Source organism: Neurospora hispaniola (assembly GCF_033458365.1).
Source record: "Neurospora hispaniola strain FGSC 10403 chromosome Unknown B0T23scaffold_3, whole genome shotgun sequence".
In the NCBI taxonomy this organism is placed as follows: domain Eukaryota; kingdom Fungi; phylum Ascomycota; class Sordariomycetes; order Sordariales; family Sordariaceae; genus Neurospora; species Neurospora hispaniola.
In genome coordinates this window covers 1,105,890-1,122,330 of record NW_026944408.1, presented here as the reverse complement: position 1 = coordinate 1,122,330, position 16,441 = coordinate 1,105,890, and the positions used below count along the sequence as shown (strand labels likewise).

Genomic DNA, 16,441 nt, shown 5'->3' with positions numbered 1-16,441 from the left:
AAAAGAATGATATGCACTGGCCACACAAGGTGGTCTATGTAGGAATATGGTTAACGGAGGCGAGCATAGCCTTGCACAATCACATGTTTGAGTAGCAGTTTTGCCGCGAATAGACCTATGGACAGAGCTATCTTGGAAGTTGTCATCAACGTGGCTCATAAGTGATGTTATATAGTGAACCATTATGTATCAAATGCTCAGAGTCCGTTGGCCTTTAAGATCATTACTAAGAGCTTTCCTTACATTCGAATGGCTGAACCAGAAGTCAACAAACCTCAACGAAAGTGGATGCAATTTACAAATCGAGTTGAGCGGTGCACCTGCCTGTCTCCTTGATCTCGGTATCCTAACGATATAACAAATGTCGAAATACCTACTCCCCCTGGTTCGGAGCAAGGAGGCAAAGTCCGGCATTTACAGAGGACCAAATAAACAATTTACAAAGACTCAGAGAACAACTCGCTAGTAACTCGTAGAGGCCAAAGATGATGACAGAGGAGCGAATTTACCCAACAAAATACATAAATAACATCATACACCCCACACTCTTCTATACTTGGCTAACTGTAGTTAATCTAATCTGTTCCTCTACCTCGTATATCATCTCCCCACGATATCGAGTCCTGTTCGGGTCTGTCTTGTTTTGTTCTGTCAACCACCGGAACCATATCCTCCCCAGCATATGGAGCTCTGTCTTTCTGCCTCGACTCCGAATGGACACCGAGTCCGGTTACCATCGCTACCAGCCAATCATCCTAAGTCAAATGTCACTTCCACATACATATACTTTCGCCCTCTCCCCCACCCCTCATAATCCTCATAACCATTACCACTCCCCAACCTTGCCCAGATCTCTCATAGCCACAACCTACTCCCTCCAACCAAGCGGCACCAACGCAGCAGCAACCTGATCCACTCCCCTCTCCGTCGCTAGCAAGTTATACTGCGATGCCGCATTTCTCGTGTCCAGCACTTCGACGCGGATGCCCATGCTGTTGATCAGGGCTCTAGTAGCAGGCGAGAGGGGACGGAGGGAGGGGCCGACGCCGAGGATCAGGAGGTCTGTTTTTTTTTTCATTGGGTAGGAGTTAATGTTTAGTTCTGTTGTTGTTCCTTATTCCTTAATGTATGTAGGTAGCCATAAATCCCACTGTCATTGGGAGAGGAGGATACGACAAAAAAAAAAAAAAAGAAAGAAAAAAAAAAAAAAAAAAAAAAGGAAAGACGTACCAGGCCGAGGCCACAACCTTCCCAGAAACCCCCACTGCTCTTCCCTCGACACATCCCACTGGCCCTTTTCATTCACAAGCTTCCTTTTTGGTGGTATCGCCGCCTTTCCCATCTCCCCCTCAGCACCTGTACCAGTACCAGTACCAGTACCAGCAACAACCGCCCAAGGCCTCCACTCAAAAGCCTCACCACCCACCAACAACACCCCACTGCCCCCCGTCACTTGCACCCCACTGTTCAGCGCAAACCCATCATGGAAGCACTCGTCTATAGCCGTGGACGGGACGGGCGTCTGGCCTAGCATGTCCATCTCGCCAAAGTCGGTGGTGGGAGGAGAATCGGGAACGGGTTCGTTGTTGTGGGCTAGTTTTGGTTTCTTCTGTTTGGCGGCTTGAGGGGTGGTGGTGGTGAAGCGTCTGACACCGGGTGAAAAGAGGGTGGTGGCATCGTTGTGGTTGGTGGTGGTGGCGCTGATGATGAGAAGTGAGGGTGAGAATGAAGTTGGGCGGGAGATTGAGACACGCGGGGTGGGAAGAGTCAACGCTGTTGTGCGCTGAACAGCATAGCGGAGGACCGTTGAGCGCACGGAATTGATTGAAAATGTCATCGCGTTGGCATGTACGTTTTCTTTTCGGGGGGTGATGAGTGGTGGGATATGTAAGGTTGATGTTTTGAGAAGGTAAGGTGTTCATAACTGGGGATTGAAAATAAGAAATCGATGAGGCCTCGACGTCATATTCTCGCTAGCCAAAGATCGGGTGGTGCATGCCCAAACTAACCCCCTTTTCAGATGACACAGACTGGAGGGGAAAGTTTCTAATCGAGCACCACAACGTAACTGAGGAACAAGTGAACATTCTGATAAACAAGCACTTAAACTGGGGTATTATCATTATCACGTAAACCCGATATTGCTGCACAAATTTTTGGCGGTCGTATTGAGTGTCTTGCGGTTCATCGTCTTGCAGTCATCCACGGACGCCTGGACGCCCTCCAAATCCTAAGCCAAATCTAGATATATAGAGATATAGCAGAGGCAGGGCAACGCCTAGGCGGCTGTTCATCTCCTCCCAGCAGCATTGCCCAGGTTCGGTTCGGTCGGTGTGAGCACGGCTTGAAGTCCAGTTTCATTGATGGAACCTCATTCCGGGTGAGAAAGCAGCCCTAAGAGAACAAGAGACAACCGATAAATCCCCGGCTGTATTGTGTTGCTGTGTTATGGCATCGCAATGCTGTGCAGCCCCCTTTTCCCAATTGAACACCGAAGCAATGAGACCGTCAACCTTGCGCAACCATATTTGTTGATTTCCCCCAAGACAAAGACCCAAAGAAAGCTGACAATTTAACTTGTTTACTTCTTGGACTTCTCAGCCTGGCTCTGCTCCTTGAGGACCTTCTTGACGATCTTCTGCTCCTCAATGAGGAAAGCACGGACGACACGGTCGCGGACGCAGTTGCCGCAGCGGGAACCACCGTAGGCACGCTGGACAGTCTTCTTGGGCTTGGAGAGCTGAGCGTACTCGCGGGGGCGGAGGGCAGGGACCTGTGTGATAGCAAAGGCTCCGTCAGCATATGTGTTTCGGCGCGTCGCAGTCGTTGCGGTAATCCATGATTCCTCCTTCAAGATCCGTCATGCTGGGGGGGCCGGGCCACGTTGTCGGTCACAATCTCGTCTCTGCCGTTCTCGCTGTAGTCGTCGCCGTCACAGTCCTCTCCATCCCCCACCATTGCCGGGCAGCGTATTTGCTTTCAGTCCTCCCAAGTTTGTAAATCTTCCGTGGTTTGGTCGTTGGGACGTGGTTCGTTCTTCGCGCAAGTCGGTCGAATCGTTTGGCCGTTCGGTACTCCCCCCACCTCATCTCCCCAGTTTCTCTGCTTCGCGAAATCGCCAAAAAGTGTGATAACTTACACCAGGGAGCTTGATGCCGCAGTCACCGCACTTGGGAGCAGTACCGCGCTTCTTGATGTGCAGAACACGCAGCTGACCGCCAGGGGTCTTAACAATCCGCGTCTTGTTAGACGTGGTGTTGTAGCTGTTGTGTGAAGAAAAGACAAAAAGTTAGCCCATCGTGTTCTCCCTTTTTCCAGCAATTCTCCTCATGGAAATGTTAAAAATGATCAAAACTCACGGGTTGCGGCGGCGGTAGGTGACACGAGAAGACGCCATTGCTGCGGTGTTGCTGTCGAGTTTCGATGCTGCAAAACTATCGCTCACGACTGCGAAGTGGATGAATTTTGAAGATTGGTGGTTAGGAAATTTCTGTGCGGGCGCCCAGCGCAAGCCCCACCCAGCCCCAGTGCGCGGTGCTGCCGCCCAGTGCCGTCCGCGAAAGCTGGCTAATCCTGCTTAAGTAATGATGTGGCTGGTGCTCTAGCTCTCAGCCATTTTGTGGATGAGCACCAGACAACTAGGCTAAAGGCCGATTAAAACGAATGAAGCCAGCTGCCAGGGTGCACTGTCCACCTTCAACTATCAACTTGAGCACGCACCAGCTGTCACGTCACGTCACCCGCCCCTTTGTTGCAAGACATGGTGACAACGAGGAATCGATAGTCTGTGAATGTGAACCTTCAACGACAACGCTGGCTCTACTAAATCTGCCTTGGCATCAGCCCGCATTACCGCATTATCAACGTCAGCCATGCCAGTTTTCTTTGCACCCCAATGTAAGAACGCACCACTTCGCATCCTCCCCTCCGTTTATTAGTGACTAGTAAATGTTTGCCTCGATCGACATGTGAGATAACGACCAATCGCAATCGTAACTTTGCTTCTCAGACCGCTTCAGTTTTCACTGCATCCTTCCAGGTGATATGAACGCAGCCAACTATTCCCATGCCAGAACTGTGCGCCCAGAAATCCCTCTATGCTGCTACTTGATAACTCGTTGGGTATTACCAGAGCAGCCCACTAGAATCGCAATCATGTCTTCCCAAACCGACCCTAACTCCCGGCGCCAATCCCATACTCCAGAAGCCAATCCCAGCCCTTATCAAGGAAAATTTATATGAGTCAAAAAGCATGTATATGCTGGTGTCGTGGTCCATCGTTCTTCGTCAAGACTGCTTGAGCCCGTTGTCCAGCTTTCTCCTCTTTCTCGTCGTCCATTCGGGATCGTCCCTAGCTCTCCATGGCTTGATTCCCATGGGATTTGCTCGCCGGCTTTCGTTGGCCATGTTGAAGACCTTTTCGCTCTCGCTGCTTAACATAGTGTCTTTGAACTGGCGAATTTCCTTCCCCGTGTCTTGCACCGCATCTGAAAATGCGGCGAATGTATTCTGGGCTAGTGACAATGTTAGCTATGCGAAATGCCCCGGATAGGGCTATGGGTGTCCGAATGTGTTTGCCCATCGGGCGGAAGATAGCACATACGTGTGGATGACTTCACGGCCATGGGGTGAAACATGCGCGGTATGGCAGAGCGAAGACGCTGAAGCTGTTGGCCCAAAGATGGCGAGTTAGAATAAGATCCACGGAGGGGACGATAACCGGTATGTCTCTGACTTGCCTGCACGTGCAGCTCGTTCAGGTAGTCGAGCGCATCCTCGAGACGCTCCTCTTCCTGGAAACTAGCATCTTTGGGCGTTTGCGTGTGGTTGTTTGCCATGGCGGCTATCGAGGATGCGCTCCTGTGCTGGCACAGCGACGGGTCCTTGGGGTGCAAGCAGCTCGGACCGCAAGGTTCTAGAACGCGTAGCGAAGCACAACGTGACAGCAGGCGTGATAATCCAGAGGGGGAAGACGGCGAAACAACATGGAATGCCAAATGCAATGGCGATCCAGTTCCGCATCCGGTCCTCTGTTGAATCACAGGGCACCGCAACGAACACTCCGAGGCCAACTCTCACAGCCCAGGCGCAGTTGGAGGGGGGCTGCGAAGCTAATAACGGAGGCAGCAGTCACCGATACGGACGGGATATGTCAGGTGGGGCAGAGATTGACAAGTCGCAGTCGGTCCCGAGCGATGGTGGGAATGGATATCAGGCCCTTGAACCAGTCGTTGTTATCGCCAGGCGGGACGGTTGGTGAACGTCAGCTCGACCAGGAAACGGGAACCTCGACAGGGACCAGGGTGTTGAGCAAGGAAGGAGAATGGATGCGGAATCACCAGAAAAGGCACGCGGCTTGGCTGAGGTGGTCTCGGGGGCTACGGCCTGGTGCGTAAGGTAGGATAGCGTAGCGTACTGCGTAGGCGCCCCGTGTAGCGGTACTATTTCTAGGTACCTAGGTAATTCACGGGCAGCTGTCGTTGAATGATTGAATCGCGTGCTGCGTGGGAAGAGAAGGAGGGGGGGGGGGGGGGGGGGTCTGGCCGGACGGAGAAAGAAGAAACAAAGAAAAGGGAGGATGCGGTGTGATGTCCAGAGCTCTGGATTGGTGCAAAGTCGTGGCTGATGGATCGATAGTGTAGACGGAAGAGGGGCGTCTTTTGGAGAGTCGGTGCGGGAAGCGCAAGACAGAGGGAAGGGCCGAGCTTGGAAAAGGGAAGGGGGTGTGTCGGTTGTCGGGTGGTGACGAACGGGTGTCTCTGGCAAGAGGTGGACATTTAGGTTGAGATGGGAAAGGTACATCTACAGATACATACAAAGCACCAAGGCCCCGGTGTGCGGGCCCAGGCTTTGTTTTCCTTGCGCCTGGAGCGAGCTAGTGATCCGGCTTGGATGCATTTGGCTGGGCTTGCCGGGGGGGCCAAAAGGCCAAGAGGGTGCGCGCGCTGTGGGTTTGGCAGGAGTGCGTGGTGGAGGGCGGCAAGCGGGCAGTTGGTACGGGAATGTTCCTTCTCACTGCGTGGGATCCCAAAGGTGGCCCAAGCTCATATGGATGAATTTTTCGCGGAATTGCCTTGTTGTGCTAGCAAATAACCGGAGGGAAACTTCCATGGGAAAGAGGAGCGAGGGCAAGCCACCTTCTTCTCAATCAAACTTTGCTCATCAAATTTTCAGACATTACCGGGGCGTGGTTCACAAACAGACAGCTAAGTCTAGGCCGTTAAAAGCGTCCGAGACGGAACGACCTTCATCCGAGTGCACGACGTTGATCTCCAGCAAGGCAAAAAGGCCCCGGCATCGAATCGAGGCACTCGACGACGCATCCAAGAAAGAGACGGGCTGCGGTCTATCTTGCAAGTAGCGAGTGGTTCTGGCTTCAGTTCGCTCAAGTCATACCTTGCCTCTAGGTCTCGACCAAGTTCAACTTGTCTTGCAACTAAGTCTCGCAACCAAGGAATCGTCCAAGTCTGCCCACTGTGAGTGCTACACACAGTACTACTTTTACCTGTCGCTCATCCCACCTGCCCGCCCACTCGCCTACCACGGACCTGTCCCCCCCAAGCACCAAGCACGACCTACCCCAACTGCACACAGTATCCCTCCACTGGCTGCGACTGGCTTGGTCACCACAGACAGCACCAACAATCTTTCCATTGCTCTCATCTCACTGCACCTAGCACCACCACCAGACCACTCAGCAGCAGCAGCAGCAGCAGCAGCAGCAGCACCACCACCACGGCAGCAGCTTGTCCTTTCCATCTGCCCGCCCGCGCGCTCTGCTTCCTGTTCCGTTCCAGTGCGTACAACCTGTACGGAGATCCACGGCAGTCCCTCGCTCTCGCGTCCCCCCCGTCTCGCATAGCCTGTGCCGTACCTCTATACCAGCCGTCCTGCTTACTTTCTTTTCGTCTTCTCGTGCTGGACAAAAAGACAGCCCGTCGCTGCTGTCTGTCTGTCGCCAATGGAAGCCCACGCCCAGCCACAACGCTCGCGCAAGCGCCCCTCTCGCACGACCCGCGTCCCTGACGCCGGAAATGGTGCCAGCGCTGCTGCTGCCGCACAGGGCCCTGGAGTAGTCCCGGTGAGCCAAGGTTGGGGCCAGCACCCCGTCCAGAGCCAGCACCAGCAGCACACTGTGCAGCACGGTGTCCCTCAGCACTCGCAGCACGCCCACCAAACCCACCAGGTCCAGCAGCCACACCCCGGTGCTCACCCACACCAAGCCCATCACCAGCAGGTCCAGGTGCAGCACCAGCACCAGCACCAGCACCAGCATCCGCAGGCCGTGCGCGCCCACCCCGACACGGTGTCTGCTCAACCTCCCACCTTTGCATCGCAACAGCTCGACACCAGATCCCACCAGGTCCCGGCCGACCCTGACGGCTTGATGAACGGCTACAACGCTCCTCAACACCAACAGTACCCCGATCCACCTTCGTCGTCTCTCGCTCCCGCCCCCCAGCCCGACAACTCCGGCCTCACCTCGCTCAGCAACCTGACCGGCGATAACGGTGCCAGCCATCAGCAACACCATCAGCAGCGTTCCCAGCATCAGCAGCTCCAGCTTCAGCATCACGCACAGCAACAGCAACAGCAGCAGCAGCAACAACAACAGGTACAGCAGCAGCAGCAGCAGGCCCAACAGGCCCAACAGCAGCAACAGCAGCAGCGTACGTCTGTTGCCCCGTCGAGTACTACGGATCGCGTCAATTTCAACACGTACCCCAACCACTCCGCTCCCAACGACTCATCCCCTTCCCCTGTCACCGTGGCCACCTCCAGCGCCGGCTACAACAACCTGTCCGGGTGGACGCAACCCGTGACGAACTCGACCGCGCAGTCCACAATGCCGCCCCCTTCACCCGCGCCCGCGTTGGCCCCGCCACCCGAGGGTATCTATCGCACCTTTGAGGATTTGCTGGCCTCGGTTCAAAAGGTTGCCAAGGATCAGGGTTACGGAGTTGTCAAGCTGCGTGCCAGCAACTACCGTGAGGGCAAACCGACGCGTTACGACCTCGTATGTGACCGCGGCGGCGTCAAGTACAGCAGCACCGCGAAGAAGCGTAACCCCAGCACTCGCAAGGTTGACTGCCCCTGGCGCGCGAAGGCGGTTTGTGAAGTCAATCTCGGCAACCAGTGGCGATTTGCAGTTCAGGAGGCTCGTCACAACCATGAGCCGCGTATACCCGCCGCTGTGCCAGGACAGGAAAACACCCCCATCGCACAAAGCATCCGCAGCATCACCAACAAAATTGACCGGTTGCAGCACGATCAGACTACGAGCTTTCAGAGGCTAGAGGCCAATGTCTCTACCATTATGGCGCGAATCGACAACATGGAGAAGCGACTTGACGCGATAGAAAGTGGCCGCCCATCGATGCTTGGGGGCAACGGCGTGCCCTCGATGGGCACCCCGAGCATGCCTACGGCTAATATGGGAGGCGGAAATCTTGGTAATGGGCCCATGACGAACGGTGGTATGAGCGGCGGCCACATTGTTGACACTCGGTTGAACAGTATGGAAGCTCGAATGAACGCCATGGAGCAGCGCGGCAACCCGATGGACGGCCTGCCCATGATGGACGACGACACAGGCCGCCTGGCTATGAATCAAATGATGGTTTCTACGTAGTGCGAAGGACCGTCATCACATCAGACGCACGCCGGTTCTCAGTCGGTCACCCCAGGCAACCCGCCCCCTCGAGCCCGACACAGTACGCCATCACAACCGACCGTAAGGAACGAAGAGCCGCGACAACAGCAAGAAGAACGCCGATCGTAGGCCAGTCTATTTGCAGCCCAGAGCGATAACGAGGAGTGATGATGACGATACACGCTTCACACCCTTGGTTCTTTTGTAGAACTGAAAGAGTGGTTAAAAATGACTATTATGATCGAGCTCCCCTTATTAGAGGGTTTGAGCACTCATCATGTCTTTTACGAATTCCCTTCTCTTCATGTCTCATCACCCTTGCTATTCTGCCGTTTGCTCGCACTCTGTCAGTACCAGAGCGACAGGGTTCACATTTTACATTGGCATAGCACGGCTATCACGTACTACACAATCGGCGTCATAAAGGGGGGTTGGAGATTGCGGCTGTTAGGCTGGTGTGGGTGCAGGGAGGTCAAAATGGAATACGGGTTTTTTTTTTTTTTTTGGCTTCTGTCCTCGAATACCTAACGGTCTACCTATTTTGTATTTTTTTCTGCTTTTTTTCTCCCCAATGCCTCGCCCGAACCTGTCAGGTCTCGAGATTTTTTGCAACAACGTACACGCGGGAAGAGAATGTTCTTCCCAGTCATTTCTATTATTATGCATTCATGTTTTCTTACTCGCATTCAAAGTGTAGGTTAATGGCCTAACCTCATACTTGGCGTACCGGGTGCGGGCTACAGCGGGTTTGAGTTGATCCTGTCTGCTGCTATATGACCTGTTATACGTCATATCACGGCCCAAATGGGCGTTTTGTCCTTTTTAGCTCTCTACCAGGAGAACAGCTACCGGCTTGGGGTGTTGTGGGAAAGGGGTAAAACAGGGGGTGATAGTTGGGTGAATGGGGATTATCAAGTGGTGAAGGCACGTTTGAATGAGGTTGTTGTCACGCAGTTTGCTGTCTGTCTTATACTCAATTATCACCATCTGGCTTTTTTGGAGGATCGGTACTTTGCAACAACTCTTCCTAGCTCATGTCATGACCCTGCTTTGCTAAGAAAAGGCAAGGAGACGCGGACATGGACTGAAATGGGGAGCAGGAAGAGGAGGGAAACAACCAAAGCGCCGATTCAAACCGAGCTATGGCGATATCTAAGAGGCGAGGATGTTCGAAGGAGGACTTGGGAAAGGTAGAGAGGAGAGGGAGAGCACACCAATCAATGTGGAAAGGAGAAGGGAAACAACATACAACAGCAATGTACAGTGTAATCTGACACAACATACACGCACGCACGCACGTACGCCAGCATCAGCAACCTCATGTTTAGGAAGAAGACCTGGGAAACCGGATCAGTTCTGGAACCGCTTTACCTCTTCTGATCTTGCAAAAAACTTGGGCTTTTGGCAAAAGAAGGGCAAACCCCTCTTGATTCTTCCTACTTTCTCCTCCGTACTCTAACTATCAATCACCAACCAACACTACCGCTATAATCCTCCTCCCATTGATACCTTAGTCAGCTTAGGTCGTCTAGCTCGGCAGTGTGCGATTAGAAAGAGAGAAAATCACTTCGTTTTGACAAATCTCAGGGTCCCATTTCCTTAATCAGTACCGTGTGGGATGACGAGAGACAGTAAACAGTGCGAGCTCATACCAGAGAAACGCGATGCTTACCCTTTCCATCATGTCTTGAAGAGTTGTAGCGGTGATCCGGATTTCGACTTGTGTGACTGAGGGGATGTCAAACTTAGGGGGCTCAAGGTGCGAAGCCCGTGAGACTGCCTGCCCTTCACTTCACCAATCCCACCTGCCTCATGCTGTAAACCCAACCCAGAAAGTCACCGGACCGTTGAACAAGTCAGAAAACATGCAATAACTACCATAAGAGGGCCGCCCACACGCCCACCACGCCCGAAGAAGCTTGTTCTATTCTCTATCTGAACATGGAAGACTTAAAAAGGATGACGCCGAGTCTGTCATACCAACTTCATCCTAGATACCCATCCTGCAAAAAGCCATATTGCCTTGCCCACATACGCATTCATAGCAGAAGAGAATCAACTCACCGACCAGCCCATCGCAACGAAAAAAACAACAAAAAAAACAAAAAAAAAACAAGAACGCCACTAATGTCGCACTCAGATGAATTCAAGATGCAAGAGAGAAGACAAAATCCAGATTAGAAAACGCGTCACCTTGGAAAAAGAGATCACAGCTTCGCTATGTAGTGTAGAAACCCCATCCATATATGCTCCATCCGCTCTACAAACACCAACCAAGCGACCGACCCATCTCATCCGCTCACATGCCCCCATTTCTTCTGTATATCGTCCATCTAGCTAGCTTTGTATATAAACAGCCAAGATGAACACCAGCGGGATAGAGAAGACGCTGAGAATATTGCATATCCTCTACGCCTGACTGCCTGCCTGCCCAGTCCAGCCCGACAAACCGACCAACCGACCTCCTTCCAATGCTCGCGCGACCGCCGAAGGGTTATATATCCTGAAAAAGACGACACCAACTCTGGAACAAAAAAAGCATCCACCCACCGCGATCACCGCCTTACAGCCGCCACGCTACCTAAATGGCCCTCTGATCATGGAATGCCTCTCCAAGTCCGCCGGGTCACTTATACTCCTTTGTCGTTCTGTCCTCTGTTGTTCATCCACCGAGCCTGAGACCGAGCCTGAGCCACCTCCCGAGCTCCCAAAGCTTCCAACGACAGCGCCGCCGCCACCGCTGATTCCGCCGACTTGTTGTACACCGACGACACCACGTGGTGGCGGATTCATGGCATACCTCCTTCTTGCTTCTTCCAGCCCGCCATGGTGGAGATGACCGTGCTGACCACCGCGACGGTGGAGATCTCGCTCTTTGAGGGCGGGAGGGGATGATTTATCCCCTTCATCATCATCCTCCTCCTCCTCCTCCTCCTCCTCCTCTCCATCTTCGTCCTCGTCTTCACTCATCCCCATCCTAATGTCATCGGAACTCTCTTGTCGCCGCCCATCTCGGACTTGGACTTCGTCTTCTTCGACCTCCTCCCTCACGGAATTCATCCCTGTGGCCAACATGGTCGCATCACCATAATCCTCGTCTTCGTCACCGTCCTCGTCCTCTTCCATGTCCATTTCCATCTCACTCTCCCCGCTTGTTGTCTGACCTTCCTCGAAGATTACTACTCGCATCACAGACTTATCGAATAATCCGACAATCATGCTCCGGTCTTGCAGGCGGTAGTGGTGGCACTCGAGCAGGCTCATGACCTTCCTGAAGAGCTGCGGCTGATTGAAGCCGGCAGCCTTCTTGGTGGCTTTGATCTGCAGGAGCTCGGCGCGCGAGCGGCGATAGAGGACCATGTTGGCCAGGTCGATGATGAGCTCGAGGATGCGCTGGTTCGTCGGGTCCGGATCGAGTTCATTCCTGGGAGCCAAATCTTCGGCTGGCGGTGGGTTGCCTGCTGACTGGGTGGCGGTGCTGTTGTCGGGTTTGGAGCTCATTTGCGTCGCTGCCGCCGCCGCCTTTTGCTTCTCCTCCTCTTCTTCCTTGATAGCGTTGATTAAGCTCTGTGAGCGCGGGCGAGAGGGGATGGCGGGAAGCTTGGTGGTCTCGGTCTTTTGACTGTCGGGCAGCTGGATGGCCGTTACGGGGATGTATTGCCATGGTTTGAGGGAAAAGAGTTTGGAGAGGTCGGAGGGGATACAGAAGCCTAGTGAGTTACCGAGAACGTTGGTGTTGGCGTCCCATCCGTTCTCGAGGAGGATTTCTAGGCCGTGGACGGAACGCGAGATAAGACCGAGGACAAAAAATGCCGTGCCACGAAGACTCATCACCTCGTGGTTTTGGGCAATATGAACAATCTGTTCTACGACGTCGCAGGACTCCAGGAATGGCGCGCCGAGCTCCATGGAACCAACATTGCCCACCGCCCACAGACAGCCCTTGACCTTGACGATCATCTCTGGATCATCTGACTGCATACCGTACTCGCGGATTGTTGCCGCGAATTCGTCAAAGTGTCCCTTTTCCCTCAGAAGCTTGCAGCCTTCTTGTGTTCGGGTGAGCTCGCGGTAGAAATGTGGAGGAACATGACTGTCCGCCTCGATTTCTTGCTCATCATCGAAGACACTGATGCGGTTGGTATGGTCGTCTTGGTGTTCTAGGAAGGAACGGGCAAGGCTTGCCTCGATGACGCTGACGTATGAATCGTTGCGGCCAAGGAACCAGTCATCCATTTCGTTGCTGATGTAGTCTAGGCCGTCAAGATAGTGGTAGCCGATCGAAGTCGACAGAAAGCGCAACAGAAGGGGAGCCCCTATCTCTCCTAGATGATCTAACGCTGGTCGACACTCGACGATGTACTCGAGATTGTTCTTGGTGTTACAGGCCTTCTCAAGAATTTTGACAGCCGTGGCACAGACTTCAATGTCTGGATCATACAGCTGAGTTACCAGGAGCTGAATTGCCCATTTGGAGTCACTTGGTTCCTGGCCCTGCGTTGATATCCTTGGCCGCGTGGCATACTTGCGCAAGGCATTTGTGGCGTCGATCCGGATGTCCTTCGTCCCAGCCGTTAGGGCCTTGGAAAGGAGCACTCGTGGATGGCCATGTAGAGAGTAGTCGAAGTTTGCAAGCATCAGCTTGATGATGTCGGGGCGTTGTTTCAGGTCAACAATGCGATACATCATGTTGAAGATACGCCACCTATCGAGCATCTGAATGCCCTTCTGGTCCCCGGTAAGGATACCGAGCATGGGAAAGTAACCTCCGCACAGAGTATCTGTGAGACGATCCCGAGCAAACATTGGATATTGTGCTGTTAACCCGCTTGTTGGGTCACATTGTGCCAGACATTCAGCAATCTGCCTGAGAAGTTTGTTATCCGAGAGATATTTGCAGCCCTCGGGGCTTTGTAACAGAGTATGCATGAGAGAGCATCCTACTCTGACGTACTTTTGCGTGTTTCTTGTGCTCTTGACCTCCGAGAACCGGTACTTGAACGGGCGGTAGAAGCTCATAATACGCTTTATGAATTTGGATGCTTTTATGGCCTCTTCGAGTCGCTTTCCACTTGTCAGGGGCCCTTCGATTACCCTCAAAATTATGTCCCAATTCCATTTGGCATAGTTGGAGCTGCTTAGGACGTGTGAATCAACGAGTAGCTGTCGGAATGTCGCATCATCAAATGTGATGGCTGAGTTGCTTTTGGGATGGTCATCCAGTATCCCCAAATCCAAAGAGTTGCTCGATGGCACCACCGAAGGGGTGTATGTTGTTGGCGATGATCTGTAGAGCGTCTTGCTGACGCTGCTTATTTGATATACTACTCCAGAAGCAATAAAATGTTTCTCGTCTTTAAGATTGGCGGCAGCGCTAAACAGTTCTGGCAGCATCTGCAGACTGCTACTCACAGATGGTGGGAGAAGACGGCTTGCGAGTTTGAGAACCTCTCCTATAAGCAGGGTTGCCTTCCGCTTGACAGGCGGATTGTCAAGTTCTTGGGTCAGCCTTAGGAGGCCCTGTACCACGCCAGACTTGACGAAGATGGCCAGCAATAGTGCGGTATAGTGCTCGGCAAAATCCTGTTCGCCACCATCATCATCAAAGTCGCCATGTGATCCTTTGGTGGACGTAGACCTGAGATTCGTAACTCTACCATAAGTGGTGAGTCGCCTGCCGGCCAGAAAAGAGGTAGCCCACGCCGGGGACTTGATACGGAACAACGAGTAGAGGAGATCGAGGATGGTCTCTCGTATTGGTCCTGTGTTCACGACCATGCTGTGAATCATGGACTTGATGGCACGAAAGTTGTACATGGACAAAGTCATCAGCCCAGACCATGTCTTGAGTGCCGATGCCACAGCCCTAGAGTTCTGCTTGAGAATGCGCTCGTTGGTTGAGAGGTCGTCGGTGAACGCGGTGAATAGGATTTCCAACTCGTTTCCGGCGCAAAGGTATTTGCGTCGTTGTGGCGCATCCAGGAGGTAAAGGAAAGCACTTGTCAAACTCTCCGAGGCCTTGTATGATCCGTCAGCTAAGGCGTCGCGCAGTGGCGCCAGTCCTCCAGCAGATATGAGCAGGGCAGGATCGCGTATTAGAATCTCGGCCAGAGTCTCTATGCAGATTGGCCGTAGCCGCTCATCAGGCTCCTCAGCTATCGCGGCGATGGTTCGGACGACTGCTCTCGAGATCTCCTTGACGCCGTCTTTGACATCGAGAAAGGCGCGAACAAACTTGAGAGCCTGCTCACGCTCGACGTCCGATTTACGGTCTTTGATCAAGGACCTAGTGTAATTTGGTTAGTCTTGGACTGAGATGGACACTGACAGAGGTGAACGCACCATGTAACCAGGTAATCCGTATTCAGGGCACGGATTCTCCTGAGAGACGTGATATCAGAAATGGCGTATCGTATCATCCTGTAGCCTGCAGCAACGACTTCGCGACTTTCGCTCATCAGCATGACCTGCATGCGAAGGCCAAAAATGGACCACACCAAGTCGTATTTGAGAGTTGGATGACGCTTGAAGAGATCAACTAGACTGTTTGCCCTCGAAACATAGTAATCCGGTGTCATGCCATCGACCTCGAGGGCCTGTAGGAGCTCGGTAAGGGCGTACGTGGGAGACTCGGTCGGCTCGTCAAAATCAGAACCGGCGCCGCTCCTTGAAGCACTCGGCGGAGAGCGCATACCATTCGAGTCCTGAAGAAAGGCAGTGGTTCTGGACCTGACGGGAGTTGTCGGTGTTGCTTTGGTGGTCTGGGCAGCCGTGATCTTGCGACGCAATTCCTTGATCTTTTGAGTGGAAGAGTTCAGCTCGGCCTCGATCCTCGCTCGCTGTTCTTTCGCCTGCTTTGGCTTTTTGGTATTCAGAGCCTCCAACATGTTCTCGCTCCCCTCCTTGATCTTCATCTCGCGGTTCAACTCCTCCCGTAACTGCGACAGGGGTTGGTCATGCGTGTCGTCCACATTTTCGTCCAGCTTCTCGAGGGCATACATTTCGGGGCGAGAGCCAGTACGGGTGAGGTTCAGCTGGCTTCGCAGGTCCGAACTGAAGCTGCCTGGCATGGGCGACGGGTTGAGAGCGGTACCGCGCGGGGCAAAGCTCACGGCGGACGCGGCAAGGTTCCGACCGCCATTCTGGGGCTGGGCGGGACCCGGGGGTTGCACGCCATCGCGATCGAAGCTCACTCGGGAAGTCTGCGAGGTTCCGGGCTGTTGCGACGAGTAGGATCTGGCGTTCTGGGGGTTTGCTGATGCGTTCAACATGGTGGATGGCCCAGCCATTTGTCCTCCACGCAGGACGCTTCCGCTTCCGGGCTCGCTATCGTCACAGGCATTCGATTTGGATTTTCAGACTCGGATTCGCCAGTCGAGGGGGAGCCCTGTGTGTCCTGTTGCGCATCGATTCCCGGCGGCGTTCTCGAGGGGAACAGGAGTTGTGGTTTGGTTACCACCTGGGCGCCGGCCGGAGAGGCTGGTGTTTCGTCTTGTCGCTCTCGTTCTAGTCAGATGAGGTCTTCTTGTCTCGGTCTCCGCGGGTTATGTTAGGCTATCAGTTTGCTACTCCGCGTCTGTCATGCTGGCGGACAATTGCAGGCGTTGCTATTCCCAGGTTGCCAACTGAACGTCAAAGGTACTAGAGGGACGCGATAGATGAGCGGGGTCGCATGCGCCTCCCGTCGTCGGGATGTGCTGGCGTCGTTTAGTAAAGCCGTTCGTCGCCCTTGAGGGGTTGGGTATGATCGATGGCTGTAGTCGCACGCAGGTAGGTAGCCAAAGTGGT

At 53.5% G+C, this 16,441-nt stretch overlaps 5 protein-coding genes across 5 annotated transcripts; 1 reads left to right on the top strand and 4 right to left on the bottom strand.

The window, feature by feature from the left end:
- Window positions 1-478: 478 nt before the first annotated feature.
- Window positions 479-1,951, bottom strand: B0T23DRAFT_419078 (uncharacterized protein). The gene is made up of 2 exons (XM_062839692.1): window positions 1,231-1,951; window positions 479-1,062 (listed from the first exon to the last, which is right to left on the bottom strand). The coding sequence occupies exons 1-2, from the start codon at window positions 1,835-1,837 to the stop codon at window positions 869-871; spliced, it is 801 nt and encodes a 266-aa protein (XP_062693761.1). The 5' UTR covers window positions 1,838-1,951; the 3' UTR covers window positions 479-868.
- Window positions 1,952-2,209: 258 nt separating this feature from the next.
- Window positions 2,210-3,530, bottom strand: B0T23DRAFT_106050 (60S ribosomal protein L34). Its single transcript, XM_062831776.1, has 3 exons — window positions 3,360-3,530; window positions 3,140-3,263; window positions 2,210-2,773 (listed from the first exon to the last, which is right to left on the bottom strand). Exons 1-3 carry the CDS (start codon window positions 3,395-3,397, stop codon window positions 2,582-2,584), a joined length of 354 nt encoding a protein of 117 aa, XP_062693760.1. The 5' UTR covers window positions 3,398-3,530; the 3' UTR covers window positions 2,210-2,581.
- A 757-nt stretch (window positions 3,531-4,287) lies between these two features.
- B0T23DRAFT_394463 (uncharacterized protein) lies at window positions 4,288-4,838 on the bottom strand (the record flags this gene model as incomplete). Its single annotated transcript, XM_062838129.1, has 2 exons — window positions 4,288-4,514; window positions 4,604-4,838. The coding sequence occupies 2 exons, from the start codon at window positions 4,836-4,838 to the stop codon at window positions 4,288-4,290; spliced, it is 462 nt and encodes a 153-aa protein (XP_062693759.1).
- Window positions 4,839-6,860: 2,022 nt separating this feature from the next.
- Window positions 6,861-8,756, top strand: B0T23DRAFT_105966 (uncharacterized protein). The gene has a single exon (XM_062831774.1). The coding sequence runs from the start codon at window positions 6,962-6,964 to the stop codon at window positions 8,630-8,632; it is 1,671 nt and encodes a 556-aa protein (XP_062693758.1). The 5' UTR covers window positions 6,861-6,961; the 3' UTR covers window positions 8,633-8,756.
- Window positions 8,757-11,098: 2,342 nt separating this feature from the next.
- Window positions 11,099-16,087, bottom strand: B0T23DRAFT_105962 (Rapamycin-insensitive companion of mTOR, N-term-domain-containing protein). Its single transcript, XM_062831773.1, has 2 exons — window positions 14,996-16,087; window positions 11,099-14,939 (listed from the first exon to the last, which is right to left on the bottom strand). The coding sequence occupies exons 1-2, from the start codon at window positions 15,940-15,942 to the stop codon at window positions 11,231-11,233; spliced, it is 4,656 nt and encodes a 1,551-aa protein (XP_062693757.1). The 5' UTR covers window positions 15,943-16,087; the 3' UTR covers window positions 11,099-11,230.
- Between the last annotated feature and the right edge of the window lie 354 nt (window positions 16,088-16,441).

What these genes read in the sequence shown, in the direction of transcription:
- B0T23DRAFT_105966 (XM_062831774.1), top strand. Translation starts at nt 6,962, where the DNA reads ATGGAAGCCCACGCCCAGCCACAACGCTCGCGCAAGCGCCCCTCTCGC.
- B0T23DRAFT_419078 (XM_062839692.1), bottom strand. Translation starts at nt 1,837, where the DNA reads ATGACATTTTCAATCAATTCCGTGCGCTCAACGGTCCTCCGCTATGCT. An exon ending in AAGGTTGTGGCCTCGGCCTG is followed by an intron (nt 1,063 to 1,230) that starts GTACGTCTTTCC and finishes AAAAAAAAACAG; the next exon opens with ACCTCCTGATCCTCGGCGTC.
- B0T23DRAFT_106050 (XM_062831776.1), bottom strand. Translation starts at nt 3,397, where the DNA reads ATGGCGTCTTCTCGTGTCACCTACCGCCGCCGCAACCC. An exon ending in ACCTACCGCCGCCGCAACCC is followed by an intron (nt 3,264 to 3,359) that starts GTGAGTTTTGAT and finishes TTCACACAACAG; the next exon opens with CTACAACACCACGTCTAACA. An exon ending in GCGGCATCAAGCTCCCTGGT is followed by an intron (nt 2,774 to 3,139) that starts GTAAGTTATCAC and finishes GCTATCACACAG; the next exon opens with GTCCCTGCCCTCCGCCCCCG.
- B0T23DRAFT_105962 (XM_062831773.1), bottom strand. Translation starts at nt 15,942, where the DNA reads ATGGCTGGGCCATCCACCATGTTGAACGCATCAGCAAACCCCCAGAAC. An exon ending in ACGGATTACCTGGTTACATG is followed by an intron (nt 14,940 to 14,995) that starts GTGCGTTCACCT and finishes AAATTACACTAG; the next exon opens with GTCCTTGATCAAAGACCGTA.